This window comes from Calliphora vicina, chromosome 5 (assembly GCF_958450345.1).
Source record: "Calliphora vicina chromosome 5, idCalVici1.1, whole genome shotgun sequence".
NCBI classification, from domain to species: domain Eukaryota; kingdom Metazoa; phylum Arthropoda; class Insecta; order Diptera; family Calliphoridae; genus Calliphora; species Calliphora vicina.
The window spans coordinates 13,693,001-13,712,488 of record NC_088784.1 but is presented as its reverse complement, the minus strand read 5'-3'; the positions used below and the strand labels follow the sequence as shown (position 1 = coordinate 13,712,488).

Genomic DNA, 19,488 nt, shown 5'->3' with positions numbered 1-19,488 from the left:
TCAAAGACAAGTACGTGACATTTGATACGTATCTGTTGTTTGTAATGCCAATATAAGTCATTTGGTTACATTATATATCCCAGGGAATCTTTTGTAAAGTCAACTGTCACTTTTGTGTCTCTAAGTAATATAGCGAGTGGTTGCTTTAGACTATCTTTCAATTTACTTTCGTCGAAGTCACGTATGTTGTTTGTTATGCAAAGATAAGTCATTTGGTTACATTATATATCCCAGGGAATTTTTTGTTAAGTCAATTGTCACTTTAGTGTCTCTAAGTAATCTGGCGAGTGGTTGCTTTACACAATCTATCAATTTACTTTCGCCAAAGTCACGTATGTTGTTTGTTATGCAAAGATAAGTCATTTGGTTACTTTATATATCCCCGGGAATCTTTTTTAAAAGTCATGTGTCACTTCAGTGTCTCTAAGTAATCTAGCTAGTGGTTGCTTTACACTATTTGTCAATTGACTTTCGCCAATCACAAGTATGCGGAATTTAACACTTACTTGTTGTTTGTAATACAAAGAAAAGTCAATTAATTACTTTATATATCCCAGGGAACCTAGTGTAAAGTCAATTGTCACTTTAGTGTCTCTAAGTAATCTAGCGAGTGGTTGCTTTACACCACTTTTCAATTGACTTTCGCCAAAGACAAGTATGTAACATTTGATACTTATTTGTTGTTTTTAATTCAAAGAGAAGTCATTTAGTTACTTTATATATCCCGGGAATCTTTTATAACGTCAATTGTCACTTTAGTGTCTCTAAGTAATCTAACGAGTGGTTGCTTTACTCTATCTTTCAATTTACTTTCGCCGAAGTCACGTACGTTGCTTGTTATGCAAAGAGAAGTCAATTGGTTACTTTATACATCCCAGGTAATCTAGTGTAGAGTCAATTGTCACTTTAGTGTCTCTAAGTAATCTAACGAGTGGTTGCTTTACACAATATTTCAATTTACTTTCATCAAAGTCACGTATGTTTGTTATGCAAAGATAAGTCATTTGATTACTTTATATATCCCCGGGAATCTTTTTTAAAAGTCATGTGTCACTTTAGTGTCTCTAAGTAATCTAGCGAGTGGTTGCTTTACACTATTTTTCAATTGTCGTTATCCAAAGTCAAGTATGTGAAATTTGACACTGATTTGTTGTTTGTAATACAAATAGAAGTCATTTGGTTACTTTTTATATCCCCGGGAATATTTTATAAAGTCAATTGTCAATTTTGTGTCTCTAAGTAATCTAAAGTGTGGTGGCTTTATATTAACTTTGAATTGACTTTATGCAAAGTCAAGTATGTTACATTTAACACTTATTTGTTGTAAAGAGAAGTCAATTGGTTACTTTATACATCCCAGGTAATCTAGTGTAGAGTCAATTGTCACTTTAGTGTCTCTAAGTAATCTAGCGAGTGGTTGCTTTACATTAATTTTCAATTGACTTTCGCCAAAGACAAGTATGTAACATTTGATACTTATTTGTTGTTTTTAATTCAAAGATAAGTCATTTAGTTACTTTATATATCCCCGGGAATCTTTTGTAAGGTCAAGTGTCACTTTAGTGTCTCTAAGTAATCTAGCGTGTGGTGGCTTTATACTATTTTTCAATTTACACTATTTTTCAAAATTTTCCACTGATTTGTTGTTTGTAATGTAAAGAGAAGTCATTTGGTTGCTTTATATATTCCCGAGACTCTCTTTTAAAGTCAAGTGTTACTTTAGTGTCTCTAAGTAATCTAGCGAGTGGTTGCTTTATACTATTTTTCATATGTCGTTCGCCAAAGACTAGTATGTAATATTTGATACTTATATGTGGTTTTTAATGCAAATAGAAGTCAATTGGTTACTTTATACATCCCAGGTAATCTAGTGTAGAGTCAATTGTCACTTTAGTGTCTCTAAGTAATCTAGAGTGTAGTCAGTTCAAACTTATTTTGTAGTGCACTTTAGAAAGTTGTCGTAGAATGGATTTGTACAAGAAACCGCTTATTGTACTGTCTTAATGGCTCAACTACTAGTAACACATTAGTGGACAGGCAGTTTGTAGCTGGTATCTGATTGAGTTGAGTACTAAGGAGCTGTCTTTTTGACAATTAGCTCCCGCCTAGTTATGTAGCTAGTAAGATAATTGGCACTATGTAACCGTTATTTGAATTCCCAAGTAACCAGTTTGGTAGTTAACTAGTTCGAAATAGGTCCCCAGAACTGCTGGTTAGGTTTTGGTATTTTGTGGTCCTGCTAATGTTGTTTTCGTTATTTATGCTAAAGAATTTTCATAATAAATTATTAACCTTTTCTGTGGAGTAAATAAAGCGTAATATTTTACCCGACCTGCTGCTTGTGGCAAAAGCTAATACATTTTTCCTCCTGCCTATTACGGTCTATTACGGTTCATTGAGCAGAAAAGTTATAAATATACATAGGTTATAATAAAGAAAAGACACTAAACAAATTTATAAAGCAGCTTTATGTTTAAAGAACAGATTGTTTTAAACAGCCAATAACAAAATTAAGATGAAAATATTCGAAAAATTAAAATGGAAATTTTTATATTTAAAAAAATTTTGATTCAATTAGGAAAATTTATCTAAAGTTTTCTTTAAAACCTTATTATAATTCTAATTTTAATTTCTCTCTTTTTTTTGTTTCTTCTCCAGCAAAAGCCGCTGTTAAAATCCAAGCCGCATTTAGAGGACACAAAGTTCGAAACACCATGAAGAAAACAGAAACTGTAACTACCACCTCTTCGGCTGGCTCTGTTGCCGCAGCTGCTGCTAATGCAGCCGCTAGTGCCACTACAGAACATGAGCCAACCAAAGCTGAATTGGAGGCTGAATTTGACCCCAATGACAAAGGTATTGTGTTTTTCTTTTCTATTTTTTCCAACTAAAATATTTTTCATTTGTTAAATTTGCTTCTATAAAACGTTTGTTAGTGACACATCTCGCTAAAGAATACAAAATAGAATTCAAAAAAATAGGCAGCAGCCTCAATTGGTTTGAAATGTTAAGTTATGTTGAGGGAGGGGAAAGGAGAGGAAAAGAGCTAACATAACACACAATGACATATTTTAGTATCAGTAACTATAACTGTCTGACCGTGTTCATTGGAACGCATTGAAATGAAGTTCCTTTTTTATAGAAGTGTGTAGACGCACTGACAACAAATGATGTTGACAAAGGCCCACTATGCAAAAGTGGTGACTTCAACTGCAGGTTATGAGTGCAGAAAACCAGCGAGTTTTCTCATTTTTTGTCAAGTTATGTAACCAAAGATTTTATTTTAAACAATATTGGATTTTAGTTCAGCTTTAAAAGACTGGAAAATAAACATAATTTTTTAATAAATAACCAGCATGTTGATTTACATTAAATACACTTTTGGAAAATTGAATTAGATTTGGGAATGAATTAAAAAAATTTTTTATATAAGAAAAAAATTTGGTAAATTTTTCGACTACAAAAAGCGATCATCAAAATTTAAAAATTAAAAAAAATAAAATTTTATTTAAAATCCGTTACTTATTTTATAGTTTTTAATAGCTATTAACAAGAGCTGCTAAATCAATTAAAAAGTGATAAAATTCCCTAATATATATTTTTTTAATGTGGCAACAAACTTAAGTAAACCTTTTGTGTACAAAAAGGGATCATCAAATTTTCAAAATTAAAAAAAATAAAATTTTATTTAAAAATCCGTAAATTATTTTACAGTTTTTAAAGTTTTAGCAAGAGCTACCAAAAAATATTAAAATAGATTGAATTCTTTAATATATATTTTTTTAATATGTCAGCAAACTTTGCTAAACTTTTCGCAAACAATTAGAGATCATAAAATTTTAAACTTTTAAACAAAATTAATTTATATTCAAAAATCCGAAACTTATTTAACAGTTTTTTTAAAGCTATTTGTATAAGCTATTTTTTCTTAAACCAAGCTTAACTAAAGTTTAAGATTTTAATTTTGTTATTTATTCAAAATAAAATAGGATGAGATACTTCTTTTAAGTTAAACTTAAAATAATGAAGTTTATCTAAACCTAGTTTAGACAAGTTTAACCCAAATTAAGCTATTTGAATAATTACAAATTTAATAAGATTCATGAAATAATATTTTTTTAGAGCATTACTTCATAATTTATTTACTTTTTGAAACACATTTTTTCTTAAACCAAGTTTAACTAAAGTTTAAGATTTGAATTTTGTTATTTATTCAAAGTGAACTATGTTGACACATCTTTTGTAAGTTAAGTTTCAAATAATGAAGTTTAGCTAAACCTAGTTTAACCAAATGAAGCTATTTAAATAATAGATAATTTAATACAAACCATGATATCACATTTTTTATAGCAATACTTTATGATTTATTTAGTTTTTGAATCATATTTATTCTTAAACCAAGTTTAACCAAAGTTTAAGATTTGAATTTTCTTATTTATTCAAAATAAAATAGGATGATATACTTTTTGAAAGTTAAACTTAAAATAATTAAGTTTAGCTAAACCTAGTTTAGCCAAGTTTAACACAAATTAAGCTATTTAATCATATTTTTTTAGAGCAATACTTCATAATTTATTTACTTTTTGAAACACATTTTTTCTTAAACCAAGTTTAACTAAAGTTTAAGGTTTGAATTTTCTTATTTATGTAAAATAAAATAAATTGATATACTTCTTTTAAGTTAAACTTAAAATAATGAAGTTTAGCTAAACCTAGTTTAGACAAGTTTAACCCAAATGAAGCTATTTAAATAATGGATAATTTAATACAAGCCATGACCTCACATTTTTTATAGCAATACTTTATGATTTATTTAGTTTTTGAATCATATTTTTTCCTAAACCAAGTTTAACTAAAGTTTAAATTTGAATTTTCTTATTTATTCAAAATAAAATAGGATGAGATACTTCTTTTAAGTTAAACTTAAAATAATGAAGTTTAGCTAAACCTAGTTTAGACAAGTTTAACCCAAATTAAGCTATTTGAATAATGGCAAATTTAATACAAGCCATGACCTCACATTTTTTATAGCAATACTTTATGATTTATTTAGTTTTTGAATCATATTTTTTCCTAAACCAAGTTTAACTAAAGTTTAAGGTTTGAATTTTCTTATTTATGTAAAATAAAATAGGTTGATATACTTCTTTTAAGTTAAACTTAAAATAATGAAGTTTAGCTAAACCTAGTTTAGACAAGTTTAACCCAAATAAAGCTATTTGAATAATGGTAAATTTAATAAGATTCAGGAAATCATATTATTTTAGAGCAATACTTCGTAATTTATTTACTTTTTGAAACACAATTTTTCTTAAACCAAGTTTAACTAAAGTTTAAGATTTGAATTTTGTTATTTATTCAAAATAAACTATGTTGATACACTTTTTATAAGTTAAACTTAAAATAATTAAGTTTAGCTAATCTTAGTTTAGCCAAGTTTAGCACAAATTAAGCTGTTTGAATAATTACAAATTTAATAAGATTCATGAAATCATATTTTTTTAAGCAATACTTCATAATTTATTTACTTTTTTATAAATATTTTAGCTTAAACCTAGTTTAACTAAAGTTTATGATTTGAATTTTCTTATTTATTCAAAATAAAATATGTTGATATACTTTTTGTAAGTTAAACTTAAAATAATTAAGTTTAGCTAATCTTAGTTAAGACAAGTTTAACCCAAATTAAGCTATTTAACCAAATTAAGCTATTAATATAATGGATAATTTAATACAAGCCATGACATCACATTTTGTATAGCAATACTTTATGATTTCTTTTGTTTTTGAATATTTTTTCTTAAACCAAGTTTAACTAAAGTTTATGATTTGAATTTTCTTATTTATTCAAAATAAAATATGTTGATATACTTTTTGTAAGTTAAACTTAAAATAATGTAGTTTAGCTAAACCTAGTTTAGACAGGTTTAACCCAAATAAAGCTATTTGAATAATTGCAAATTTAATAAGATTCATGAAAGCAATAGTTTCGAATTAAATTTGTTTGTTTGAGCACTAAAAAATTACAAATATTGTTAAATTCCTTAATATTTATATTTTTTTAATTTTACTTTAAAGTTTCATAATTTTTCAATTTCCCTCAAGGACTAAAATAAACACATTTCTTTGACAGAATCTATCCTCTACTTTTAATCTTCTTTTACCATGATTAAACTTGGAAAGATTAATAGAAAGTGTGATAACTAACCACTGTGATAGTTTATCTTTCTAATTTCTAACTGTCACATAATTTACTTTCATAATTTCTTTAAAATGTTCTTTATGCCTTTTCTTACTAACCTTCAACATTTATATTTACAACCAGCTCTCTATCTCCTTTTTTTTAAATTGTCTTGGCTTAAGAAAAAAAAACCGACCCGCTTGTTATCGCCCATGTTTTATATTTTTCATTACTCATTTCAGGGCTTGTCACAAGTTTTATGATGGGATTCTTTTTTTCTGTCCTTTTTTTATTTTTAACTACAAGTGTACAGTTTTTTTTTCTACACTCTCTAACGTTTGTTAAAAAAGAAAAGCAGCAAAAAGAGAAACTTGAAAAAAAATCGTTTGTATTTAGAAAAGAACACTGTTTGAGTTGTGTTGTCAGTTGTTGGTTCCAATACAGATTGTTCTTGGTAAATGAGGGTAAAATTAAACATGACTGTTATAAATGTTTTCCTTGTTAAAGATGTAGCAGCTACCCAACACACCAGCTACCCACCAATAGCCCCGTGAAAACTACTCTTTGCACTTAATAGCAAGTGACTATTTTCGAGTGAGAAAGCACAACAAAAACTCAACATATTTTGCTAGAAACGAACCAACCAAGCGACTCACTGAACTCTAAGTGGGCCAACTATTTAAAACTAGTTTTTGTTGCCTGCTTTTTTTTAACAATTAAATGCCAAGTGGCGTGCAACAGCTGTTGCATACACATACAAAAGTATCAGTATAGGTGAGTCCTACACAATTTGTTGCAAAAAAAAAATTCTCATATATTTTGCTGATTTAGTTGAAAAGTATCAGATTGTTATGGGTCATATGGCGGTACTTAATGTTTATACCTACGTGTGCATGATACGTGGTCATAGCCCAATGATAATATTTAAAATCACAAACTAGCAACCTGTTTTATTAAACAAGATTTATGAGTGTTTTACATGGAAATCTTGGCGTTGTAATTTCAAAACTAATTTATATTGTACACAACTGCATACAACACACAAAAAAAATGGGTGGTTACAGTTGAACATTACTTCCAACGTATAGCAACAAATTACATGTTTAAAACAGAATTGTTTAAAAAAGCGACTTAATTAAAATCATGGTAAATTTTGGAAAATATCAAATATTTTTGTTGCACAATTTTAGCTTATTTAAGACATAATAGCTTAATTTAGTTTTCGTGAGTTAAACTTGGAAAACTTAAGTTTAGTTAAACTTGGTTTAGACAAGTTTAATACAAATTAAGCTATTTAATGAATGGCAAATTTACTAACAATCATAAATCATATTGTTTTTAGAGCAAAACTTTATATTTTCTTTACTTTTTGAAACATATTTCAACTTAAACCACGATTAACTGTAGTTTAAGATTTTAATTTTTTTATTTACTTAAAATAAAATAGTTTTAGATATTTTTTGTAAGTTAAACTTAAAATACTAAAGTTTAGCTAATCTTAGTTTAGGCAAGTTTAACCCCAACTAACTTATTTAAAAAAAAATTACAAATTTATTAGAATTCATGAAATCATATTTTTTTGAACAATAAATCATAATTGATTTCCCTTTTGAATTAAATTTTTACTTAAACCAAGTTTAACTGCAGTTTAAAATTTTAATTTTCTTTTTTACTTAAAATAAAATAGTTTTAGATATTTTTTGTAAGTTAAACTTAAAATACTAAAGTTTAGCTAATCTTAGTTTAGGCAAGTTTAACCCCAAATAACTTATTTAAAAAATTAATTATTTATTAGGATTCATGAAATCATATTTTTTTAAAACAAAAGTTTATAATTTATATCCCTTTTGAATTAAATTTTTACTTAAACCAAGTTTAACTTGAGTTAAAGATATGAATTTTCTTATTAATTAAAAACCAAATAGCTTTAGATATTTAGGTTTAGCTAATCTTAGTTTAGTCATGTTTTAATTTTTACTTAAAATAAAAATGATTTATAAATTGTTTGTAAGTTAAACTTAGAGTCTAAATCAGAAACACGAAAGAAAACCCATTTTCAAAATTTTGTATGAAAATCACTCAGTTTTAAATAATTTTTGTGTTTTTCGTACAAAAATTTTATTTTTTATTTTTGTGTTTCTGAATCAGACCATTAAAATATTAATGTTTAGCAAATGTTACTTTAATTAATAGTAATTTTATTACGAGCCATGAAATGATATTTTTAAGAATCATTAAGCTAATTTGTATCCCTTTTGAAACACCTTTTTTCTTAATCCCAGTTTAATTCAAGTTTAAGATTTGAATTTTCTTATTAAATTAATATGAAATAGTTTGACATATTTTTTGTAGCTTAAACTTAAAATAATGTAGTTTAACTAATCTTAGTTTAAGCAAGTTTAACCCAAATTAAGCTGCTTAAATAATGTAAAATTTTATAAGAGTCATGAAATAGTAGTTTTCATAGCCATAATGCCTTATTTTACTTACTTTTTGAAACACATTTTTACTTAAACCTAGTTTAACTCCAGTTTCAGATTTGAATTTTCTTATTTTTTCAAAATAAAATAGATTTATATAGTTTTTGTTAGTTAAACTTAAAATATTAATGTTTAGCTAATCTTACTTTAGAGAAGTTTAACCCAAATTAAGGTAATTAAATAATGAGAAATTTAATAAGAGTCATGAAATCATATTTTTTAAATTAATAGTTCATAATTTTTTGACTTTTTGAAACACATATTTATTTAAACCAAGTTAAACTTCAGATTTTTTTTAAATTCTTTTATTTTTATATAAAAAAATAATAAAAATTTATACCTTTATCGTTCGTTATTAATAATACTCATACGTCTTGTTATACTTCATTTTAAATATTTACAAATTACAACTTTCAACTCAAATGATATACATTTTCTTTGTTTTCTAGGAATTTTAATCACCTTAAATATAACTTCCCTTTAACACCTTTAATCAGTTTATTTTTCCCTCTTTTTAAATACCATTATTACATTAATGACAGTCCTTGAAAAGTAATGTTAAATGAATTTATAAATATTACAATTATTTGTTTGTCTTTTTTTATCCACCTTTTACAGCTGTCAATTTGATTAAAATTCTTTTGAATTTTTTTGTTGTTAATTTTTTTCTTTACTTATTGCAAATACTTGTGCTGGTATTATCTCTTTTAATACACTTGACTGAATCGTTGTCGTTATGGATTTTTTTTTCTTTTTTTCATTTTTCGCCAACATAATTTCATTTCCTTTTTAATTTGTCATTTCGGTTCAAGTATCATTTAACAATATGACATGTTTTACATTGGTTTTCATCTTCTTTTTTAGCATATTTTTTCTGCGAAAATATTTTTAAAAAAGTCTTTTGGTGTATTTTAATCAGAAATGAATAAAGGGTGTGGAAAAAAGAGAGCTAACCTAATAACAGTAATGAAATCATATTTTCTAGAGCAATTTTTCTAATTTAATTGTTTTTTGAAACCCATTCTTCCTTAAACCAATAATTCTGGATTAAGTTTTGAATTTTCTTATTTTGTCAAAATAAAATTGATTGATATACTTTCTGTAAGTTAAACTTAAAATAATGTAGTTTAACTAATCTGAGTTTAGTCAAGTTAAACCCAAATTAAGCTATTTAAATAATGACAAATTTAAAATAAGCCATGACATCATATTTTTTTATAGCAATTCTTTATTTTTCGAAACAGATTTTTTCTTAAACCAAGTTTAACTAAAGTTTAAGATTTTAATTTTCTTATTTAGTCAAAATAAAATATGTTGATATACTTTATGTATGTTAAACTTAAAATAATTCAGTTTAGCTAATCTTAGTTTAGCCAAGTTTAACCCAAATTAAGCTATTTAAATAATGTCAAATCTAAAACAATCGATTACATCACATTTTTATAGCAATTCTTCATAATTTATTTAGTTTTTGAAACACATTTTTTCTTAAACCAAGTTTAACTAAAGTTTAAGAATTGAAAATTCGTATTTATTCAAAATAAAAAAGGTTGGTATAATTTTGTAAGTTAAACTTAAAATAATGTAGTTTAACTAATCTGAGTTTAGTCAAGTTTAACCCAAATTAAGCTATTTAAATAATGACAAATTTAAAACAAGCCACGATATCACATTTTTTATAGCAATTCTTTATGATTTATTTACTTTTTGAAACACATTTTTTCTTAAACCAAGTTTAACTAAAGTTTAAGATTTTAATTTTCTTATTTAGTCAAAATAAAATAGGTTAATTTACTTTTTGTAAGTTAAACTTCAATTAATGTAGTTTAGCTAAACCTAGTTTAGATAGGTTTAACCCAAATTAAGTTATTTAAATAATATAAATATTTAAACACGCCATGACATCACATATTTTATAGCAATTCTTTATAATTTATTTACTTTTTGAAACACATTTTTTCTTAAACCAAGTTTAACTTAAGTTTAAGATTTGAATTTTCTTATTTAGTCAAAATAAAATAGGTTGATATACTTTTGGTAAGTTAAACTTAAAATAATTAAGTTTAGTTAATCCTAGTTTAGCCAAGTTTAACCCAAATTAAGCTATTTAACTAATGACAAATTTAAAAACAGTCTTGATAGCATATTTTTTAGAGCCATAAATTGTAATTTGTTTCTCTTTTGTATACGATTTTCACTTAAACCAAGTTTAAGTCCAGTTTAGTATAGTGAATTTTCTTATCTATTTAAAACTAAATAGTTTTATATATTTTTTGGAGCTTAAACTTGAAATACTAGAGTTTAGCTAATATTGGTTTAGAGAAGTTTAACCCATATTATACCATTTAAAAAATAGCTAATTTATTGAGTATCATGAAATGATATTTTTTGTATCTTGAAATTATTTGTGCTCATTTTTAAACACCTCTTGATAAAATACCATTTCCTGTCAGCCAAATAATATATTAAAAAAACGAATACAGAAAAAAATAACAAGATATTTTGTGGTTTCTTTGACACACATTTGCTTATTCACACAGAAACACAAAAACATTCTCAAATGCACACAGTCATATACAGATATTACAGAGAAATCAGCCAGCACTCTATAGTAAGTACATGTTTCAATTCACACCACGTAATATGAATAAATGTCTAGTTGAATGAAATATGTGTGCATACACACATTCTCATATCCTTAAAGTATGCTTTGAAATTTGTATGATAAAGACAATAACAAATTCTCGTATATTTCTTAATGAATCCTATATCTTCATTTGTGTTTTAGTGTGAGTAAATATGAAGGTAACTGTTGTTTTTTTTCAACACATACACTCAGGCTCTGTCATTTTCACACAAACTCTTACATCTCTTTTAATTGCTTAAGAGGTTTGTTCGCCAATGAAAAGAACACACGTACTGCTAATATTATTTGTCTTTTCCGTTTTTTTTTCCTATCGCTTCTTTAGCTTCAGAAATATGGTAATAGCAATATAATCTTGGGAAATTTGTGGCAAAAGACAAGCTGTCTTTGTTGTTGCAAGATTGTTACAAAAGTTTTAACTAGAAACAATGACAGGCATACAATATTTCAGAAGTTCAAAGTTAGTGTAAGTGTAAGTGTGTGAAAACATTTTTAAGTAGTTAGTATAAATGGTTTTTTGGAAAATTAAGAAATTCAAAATTTCAACATCTCTAATTTCTATGCCACAATTTAAAGTTTTATCTTTAGAATCTTTATTATCAACTTAATCTTGACAAAAGTTTCCAATTTTATTATATTTATTATAAAATCTTCCTCTAAACTTTAGCTATCTAGTATGTACAATATAGTAATGAAAGAAACTATTGTAAAACTTATTAAAATTTCATTTGAACTCTATTTGCCACAAATACTGTTAGTTTCAACCACAAATATAGTTTTGATTTCTGTTTTCCTTTCGTTCCAAACACAATTTCTTTGGGTTTATTTTATAAAAAAAAATTCTCAAACATCCATAATAAATATCATCACAAGCTAAAAGTTTTTTTTAAAAAAGTTTTTGTTTTGTATACATGTAGTAAAATAGTTTTCTCTGAAGGAATATATAATGGGAATTTTTATGAGTAGTTATATGACCTACAAAAAGAATTTGTAATTCTATTTTTATACAGAAATGCAATATATTTTAATATAACATCTTAAGAATATTGCAATTTAAAAGGGAAATACTTTTAGTAAAATTTGTTCAAGGCGTGATTTCTTTATTTTTTTTAATCACATTTTTTCTTAAACCAAGTTTAACTGCAGTTTAAGATTTAAATTTTCTTATTTTTTTAAAATACATAAAAGTTGAACTTGAATTACTAAAGTTTAGCTAATCTTGGTTTAGTAAAGTTTAATCCAAATTATGTTATATAAAGAAATGCCAATTTAATATGAGTTATGAAATCACATTTTTTAAAAGCATAAAGCGGAATTTATGTTTCTTTTTGTAACACATTTTTATTTAACTCTAGTTTAAGTTTTGAATTTTGTTATTTATATAAAATTAAATAGTTTAACATATTTTTTGTAAGTTAAACTTAAAATAATGTAGTTTAACTAAACTTAGTTTAGGCAAGTTTAAACCAAATTAAGCTACTTCGATAATTTAAAATTTTATAAGAGTCATGAAATCATATTTATTTAAACAATAGTTCGCAATTTATTTACATTTTGAAACACATTTATACTTAAACCAAGTTTAACTCCAGTTTAAGATTTGAATTTTCTTATTTATTTAAAACCAAATAGATTAACATAGTTTTTGTAGCTTAAACTTAAAATAATGTAGTTTATCTAATCTAAGTTTAAACCAACTTAAAGTACTTAAATAATGTAACATTATATAGGAGTTATAAAATCATAATTTTTATAGCCATTATGCGTTATTTATTTACATTTTGAAACACATTTTTACTTAAACCATGTTTAACTCCAGTTTAGGATTTGAATTTTCTTATTTATTTAAAACCAAATAATTTAAGATATTTTTTGTAACTTAAACTTAAAATAATGAAGTTTAAAAATCGTAGTTTAGGCAAATCGTAGTTTAAATAATGAAACATTTAAAAACATTCTTTAAATCATATTTTTTTAAACAGTAGTTCACAATTTATTTACATTTTGAAACACATTTTTACTTAAACCAAGTTTAACTCCAGTCTAAGATTTAAATTTTCTTATTTATTTAAAATCTAATAGTTTGACATATTTTTTGTAGCTTAAACTTAAAATAATGAAGTTTAACAAAACTTAGTTTAGGCAAGTTTAAACCAAATTAAGCTACTTAAATAAAGTAAAATGATATAAGAGTCATGAAATCATAATTGTTATAGCCATAATGCGTTATTTTGCTTACTTTTTGTATTACATTTTTACTTAAACCAAGTTTAACTTCAGTTTAAGATTTCTATTTTCTTATTTATTTAAAACCAAATATTTTAACATATTTTTTGTAGGTTAAACTTAAAATAATGTAGTTTAACTAAACTTAGTTTAGGCAAGTTTAAACCAAATTAAGCTACTTAAATAATGTAAAATGATGTAAGAGTCATGAAATTATAATTGTTATAGCCATAATGCGTTATTTTGCTTACTTTTTGTATTACATTTTTACTTAAACCAAGTTTAACTCCAGTTTAAGATTTAAATTTGCTTAATTATTTGAAACCAAACATTTTAACATATTTTTTATAGCTTAAACTTAAAATAATGTAGTTTAACTAATCTTAGTTTAGGGAAGTTTAACCCAAATTAAGTTACTTTAATAATGTAACATTTTATAAGAGTTATGAAATCATAATTTAATAAACCATAATGTGTATTTTGTTTAGTTTTTAAACACATTTTTACTTAAACCAAATTTAACTCCAGTTTAAGATTAGAATTTTTCTTTATTTAAAATAAAATAATTTTACATACTTTTTGTAAGTTAAACTTAAAATATTGTAGTTTAGATAATCTTAGTTAAGCTGAGTTAAACCCAAATTATACTATTTAAGAATGAAATCATAAATTTTAAAGGAATTTAGAGTTATTTTTTTTAACTATTTATGCAAATTCTATAGCATATTTTTAGACTTATGAAAATTCTTAAATATCTTTTTTTTTAGTTTTCCGTTTTAGAAAACTTAAGGTGAATTGTATGCTTTTTAGAAGTGTTAATTTGTATTTTTTACAAGTAGCACAACACTTAGGCCCTAAATTGGTTGTCAGAAACAAAAATAAAACAACAGCAAAAACACAACAACACAAAAATTGAGGTCATTTGCTTGTCAAAAGTTAATGTCATGTAATGTTTTCCTTCTTTTTTTGCCATTTTTTCGAGCAAACTTTCGGGCTACATGTTTAAAACTTGTTAAAATATTTACAACTATAGTTTACAACATTATTGTGTTGTCTTCTTTTAACATTCACATACTGCTGTTTCTACATACAAATATAAAAAGTGATCACTGGTTGGTTGGCTGGCGGTAGTTAGCGATGGTATACAACTTCAAAAACCATTAAACACTCCATAAAGTAAAACAAAAAAATAATAAACATAAAAAAAAAACTTTAGAAATTGTAATTGAATATTTTTTTGTGAGTTCATACTAGCAGTTTTCAACTAAAAATAGAGCACTTGAAATTGTAGCTACTAAATATATAAGACCTTTGAGTGCTGGCTGTTCACAGGCCACTCTATATTTTGCCACATGGTTGGGAGGTAAAAAAAAAATACTTTTAGTTATTACAGCAAAAAGGAAACAGAGGGGACAAACATTTAAATTTTACTTTAAAACAAACAGCTGGGTTTCCTTTTTTTAGGGGTGGGGTTGGTGGTCGTTTTTGTTGTATTGTATTAAATAGTTTTTTGTTTAATGTCAGCCATATATTTTGTATTTTGGGTTATTTGTAATGCCAAAATGAATTAAGAGAAGGGTTCAAAGCTAAAATTAATTTAACACAAAACAGACTTAAGGGTGTTGGAGAAAATTGTTTAATTGTGAAATGTTTTAAATAATGTAATTAAAACAAGTTGGGTGCTACATTAAGTTAATGTTATTGCTGCATTTTCCCAAACAGTGTAAAAAATACAACAACAATCAAACCTACAACACCATACTTATTAACTCGTTCATACATTCCAACAACAAACTTATATTTTTATATTTTTGTTCTTAATATCAATTTGTTTCGAGGTTGTCTCATATTTTGTCTTACAACTTTTTTCTTACTCAACCGATAATGCTGATTTTCAATACCAAACTACTTAGGACAATAATAAATACTTGTACTGAAACTCATTGGAATCGCTTTTGTATTTATAACGTGAGCGTGTTTTACACACACAATGAATTAGAATTTCAAAAGTTTGTCTCATATTTTAGTTTATAAATTTGTTTGTACTAAACCGATTTTGCTGATTTTCAATGCCAAAGGGCTTAGGACTATAATGAACATACTAAGTGAATCTTATTAACATTGCAGACATAATACGGTCGCAAACATAACATCGTCTTAGTAAGTCATAATTACCAGGATTTTACATAAATTCTTTAAGTTCTTAGGAATATGTTCGTTAAAAAAAAATCCTCTGTAACTCATTTTCTATTATTTAACAAACCAATTAACATTTCAACTTATTAAATCCATCACAGTAAATGATTAAAGCCCCACATATACAACTTTTATAATAACAAACAATCCAATTATAAATTTTCCAACATTTCTCTTATTTTGGCAAAAATTTAATCTCAGCACTCCATTTTAAATTTTATTGATTTTCACTCATTTACTATTTTCTGCACAGCACACATTTTGACCATTTGAAATAACCACAAAAATATTAAAACAAATATTGTAAATATTAGATGTATTCAATTTATTAAATGCAAACAAACATTTGAAATTTGTAGTGTGGTTTCTAACGTTAAGAAGATTAAATATATAAGCTTTTATATGCATATATATAAGTATTAATATGTATATGGATTTTTGTGGATAGAGCAGGACAAGGCAACATTTAAAACCACTGATATAATAAACAAAAAGGATTTAAATCTATGAAAATGTGCTATAAATATGCAAATATAGAAAGGAGTGGGAAGTTGTATAGGGTTTTAGTGGAAGGCTATGGGAAATTTTTTGGAATTTAACAACAATAACAGATCTTTCATAAAATTTAATGTCAATCATGGATATTTTTATCGACCAATCGTGGATCCTTAATCGTAGATTCTTTAGCTGAAAAATCGTGGATCTTCCTAGTAACCAATTTTAATGCCGATCGTGGATCCTTTGGTTGAACAATCGTGGACTTCCATGCAACCAATTTTATTGCCAATCGTGGATCCTTTTGTTGACAAATCGTGGATCTTCCTAGTAACCAATTTTAATGCCGATCATGGATCTTCCAGGCGACCAATTTTATTGCCGATCGTGGTTCCTTTGGTTGAACAATCGTGGATCTTCCATGCAACCAATTTTATTGCCAATCGTGGATCCTTTGGTTGAAAAATCGTGGATCTTCCAAGTATCCAATTTTAATGCCAATCGGGGATTCTTTGTTTGAACCATCGTGGATCTTCTAGGCAACCAATTTTATTGCCAATCGTGGATCCTTTTGTTGAAGAAACGTGGATCTTCCAAGTAACCAACTTTAATGCCAATCGTGGATCTTTTAAATAACCAATTTTAATGTCAATCGTGGATCTTCCAAGCAAAACAATCGTGGATCTTTTAGTAGCCCAATCGTGGATATTTTAGTAGACCAATCGTGGATCTTTTAGTAGATCTTTTAGTAGCCCAATCGTGGATCTTTTAGTAGACCATTCCTGGATCTTTTAGCAAAACAATTTTGAATATTTTAGCAAAACAATCGTGAATCATTTAGTAGACCATTCGTGGATCTTTTAACAAAACAATTTTGAATATTTTAGCAAAACAATCGTGAATCTTTTAGTAGACCATTCGTGGATCTTTTAGCAAAACAATTTTGAATGTTTTAGCAAAACAATCGTGAATATTTTAGTAGACCATTCGTGGATCTTTTAGCAAAACAATTTTGAATATTTTAGCAAAACAATCGTGAATCTTTTAGTAGATCTTTAAGTAGACCATTAGCAGATCATTTAGTAGACCAGTAGCGGATCTGTTAGTAGTTTAATCGTAGATATCTGAGGAGACCAATCGTGGATCTTTTAGTAGATCTTTAAGTAGATCATTAGCGGTTCTTTTAGTCGATCAATCGTAGGTCTTTGAAGAGACCATTCGTCGATCTTTTAGCAAAACAATCGTGGATCTTTTAGTAGAATTTTTTAGCAAAACAATCGTGGATCTTTTAGTAGAATTTTTTAGCAAAATAATCGTGGATCTTTTAGTAGAATTTTTTAGCGAAATAATCGTGGATCTTTTAGTAGACCATTCTTGGATCTTTAAGTAGACCATTAGCGGATCTTTAAGTATACCATTAGCGGATCTTTTATTCGATCAATCGTAGATCTTTGAAGAGTCCATTCGTCGATCTTTTAGCAAAACAATCGTGGATCTTTTAGTAGAATTTTTTAGCAAAATAATCGTGGCTCTTTTAGTACAGCATTCGTGGATCTTTAAGCAAAACAATCGTAGATCTTTTAGTAGAATATTTTAGCAGAACAATCGTGGATCTGTTAGGACAACAATTGTAGATCTGCATTATTTTAAAAAAATATTTTTTAAATTTTTTTTTTGAAATTGTTTTTAAACATTTTTTTTCAAATTTTTTTTTTAATTTTTTAAAAAAAGTTTTTGCAATTTTTGTTTTTTAAATTTTTTTAATTTTAAAAAAAAATGTTTTTCAAAAAGAATTGATGACAAAAAAAAATTTTTGATGAAAAAAAAATTCTGGTTAAAAAATATTTTTCCCGTTGTTGAGCCATTGTAGGTCCAACTTATTATATAGGCCTTATATACATATTTGCAATGGACTTTGAAATATCTATCATTAGATATCCATATTGTCTATATTAATGACTTAGTTATCCAGATATAGATCAAAAATAGGCCAAAAATCGAGGTTTTCCCAGTTTTTTCCTAATATCTCAGCCATTTAGGGCCGATTTTGTCGATTTTAAATAGCAACCGATCTGGAAGAATTCCCGATATATTGTTGTATGAATCATGTATGTAAGTTATTTGGGGGCTTCGGAAAGTTGATTTCAACAGACAGGCGGACATACGCACATGGATATATAGACTTCGCTATCTATAACGATCCAGCCATGGCAAGGGTATAATAAATCAGAAAATTCAATTCTTTAACATTAATTAAACTTGGTTTAAGTAAAAATGTAATACAAAAAGTAAATGAATAATGAAATATTCTTTTCATGAAATTTCATGACTCTTAATAAATTTCTTAATATATAGCTTAATTTGGTTTAAACTTACCTAAACTAAGATTAACTAAACTTTAGTATTTTAAGTTTAACTTATAAAAAATATATAAATCAAGTTTGTTTTAAATAAATAACAAAATTCAAAACTTAAACTGTAGTTAAACTTGGTTTAAGTAAATTTTTTTTAAGAAAACTTAATAAATTGTAAAATATTGCTATAAAAAAATCTCATTTTGTGACATTTATTAAATTTGCCTTTAGTTTAAAAGCTTAATTTAAGTTAAACTTGCCAGAACTAAGTTTAGCTAAACTACATTATTTTGAGTTTAACTAACAGCAAATATATGAAACTGTTTTATTTTAAATAAATAAGAAAATTGTGAACTTAAACTTTAGTTAATCCAGGTTTAAGAAAAAAAATTTTTAGAAAAAAATATTTTCATGAATCGTAATAAATTTTTAATTTTAGCAAAATAATCGTGGATCTTTTAGCAAAACAATCGATTAATTTTTTTTAGACAGTTCCAGTTAATTTCTGTAGCTAGTGATGGATGGAAGTTTCATTTACATTCATGAGCAACATTTTTTGTTGAAATATGTACTCCTACCCTTAAAATGTCCTAAACACTTCATATGCACCACATATGTATTGCGTGTTTGATTGATATAAATTGTGTTTCATGTGGAAAAGGAAAACCCACTCGTCATAATAATCTAAATACATGTGTTTATGTATATGATAATTCATATATCAAACCTAAACAATAGCTACTAAGTATATAATATGCATATACTTGTGAAAATAATGTGTATACTAAGTAGTAGGTATTGTAGTATATAACAATAAAGAGAAATAATATCTTTCCTTTATGCATATATATACAATGTTTTTGTTGAGGATCCTTGTAACAAATTTTTAGGCATAGTTTTTCTTATACACAT

The 19,488-nt window shown here is 26.0% G+C and overlaps 1 protein-coding gene across 3 annotated transcripts in view; it reads left to right on the top strand.

The window, feature by feature from the left end:
* Window positions 1-19,488, top strand: part of igl (igloo) — a 209,315-nt gene that overhangs the window by 173,083 nt on the left and 16,744 nt on the right. For all 3 annotated transcript variants that reach the window (XM_065513757.1, XM_065513755.1, XM_065513756.1), the window contains exon 2: window positions 2,659-2,856. In XM_065513757.1, coding sequence (XP_065369829.1) covers window positions 2,715-2,856 — 142 coding nt within the window. In that variant the 5' untranslated portion in view covers window positions 2,659-2,714. The remainder of the gene's footprint in view (window positions 1-2,658; window positions 2,857-19,488) is intronic.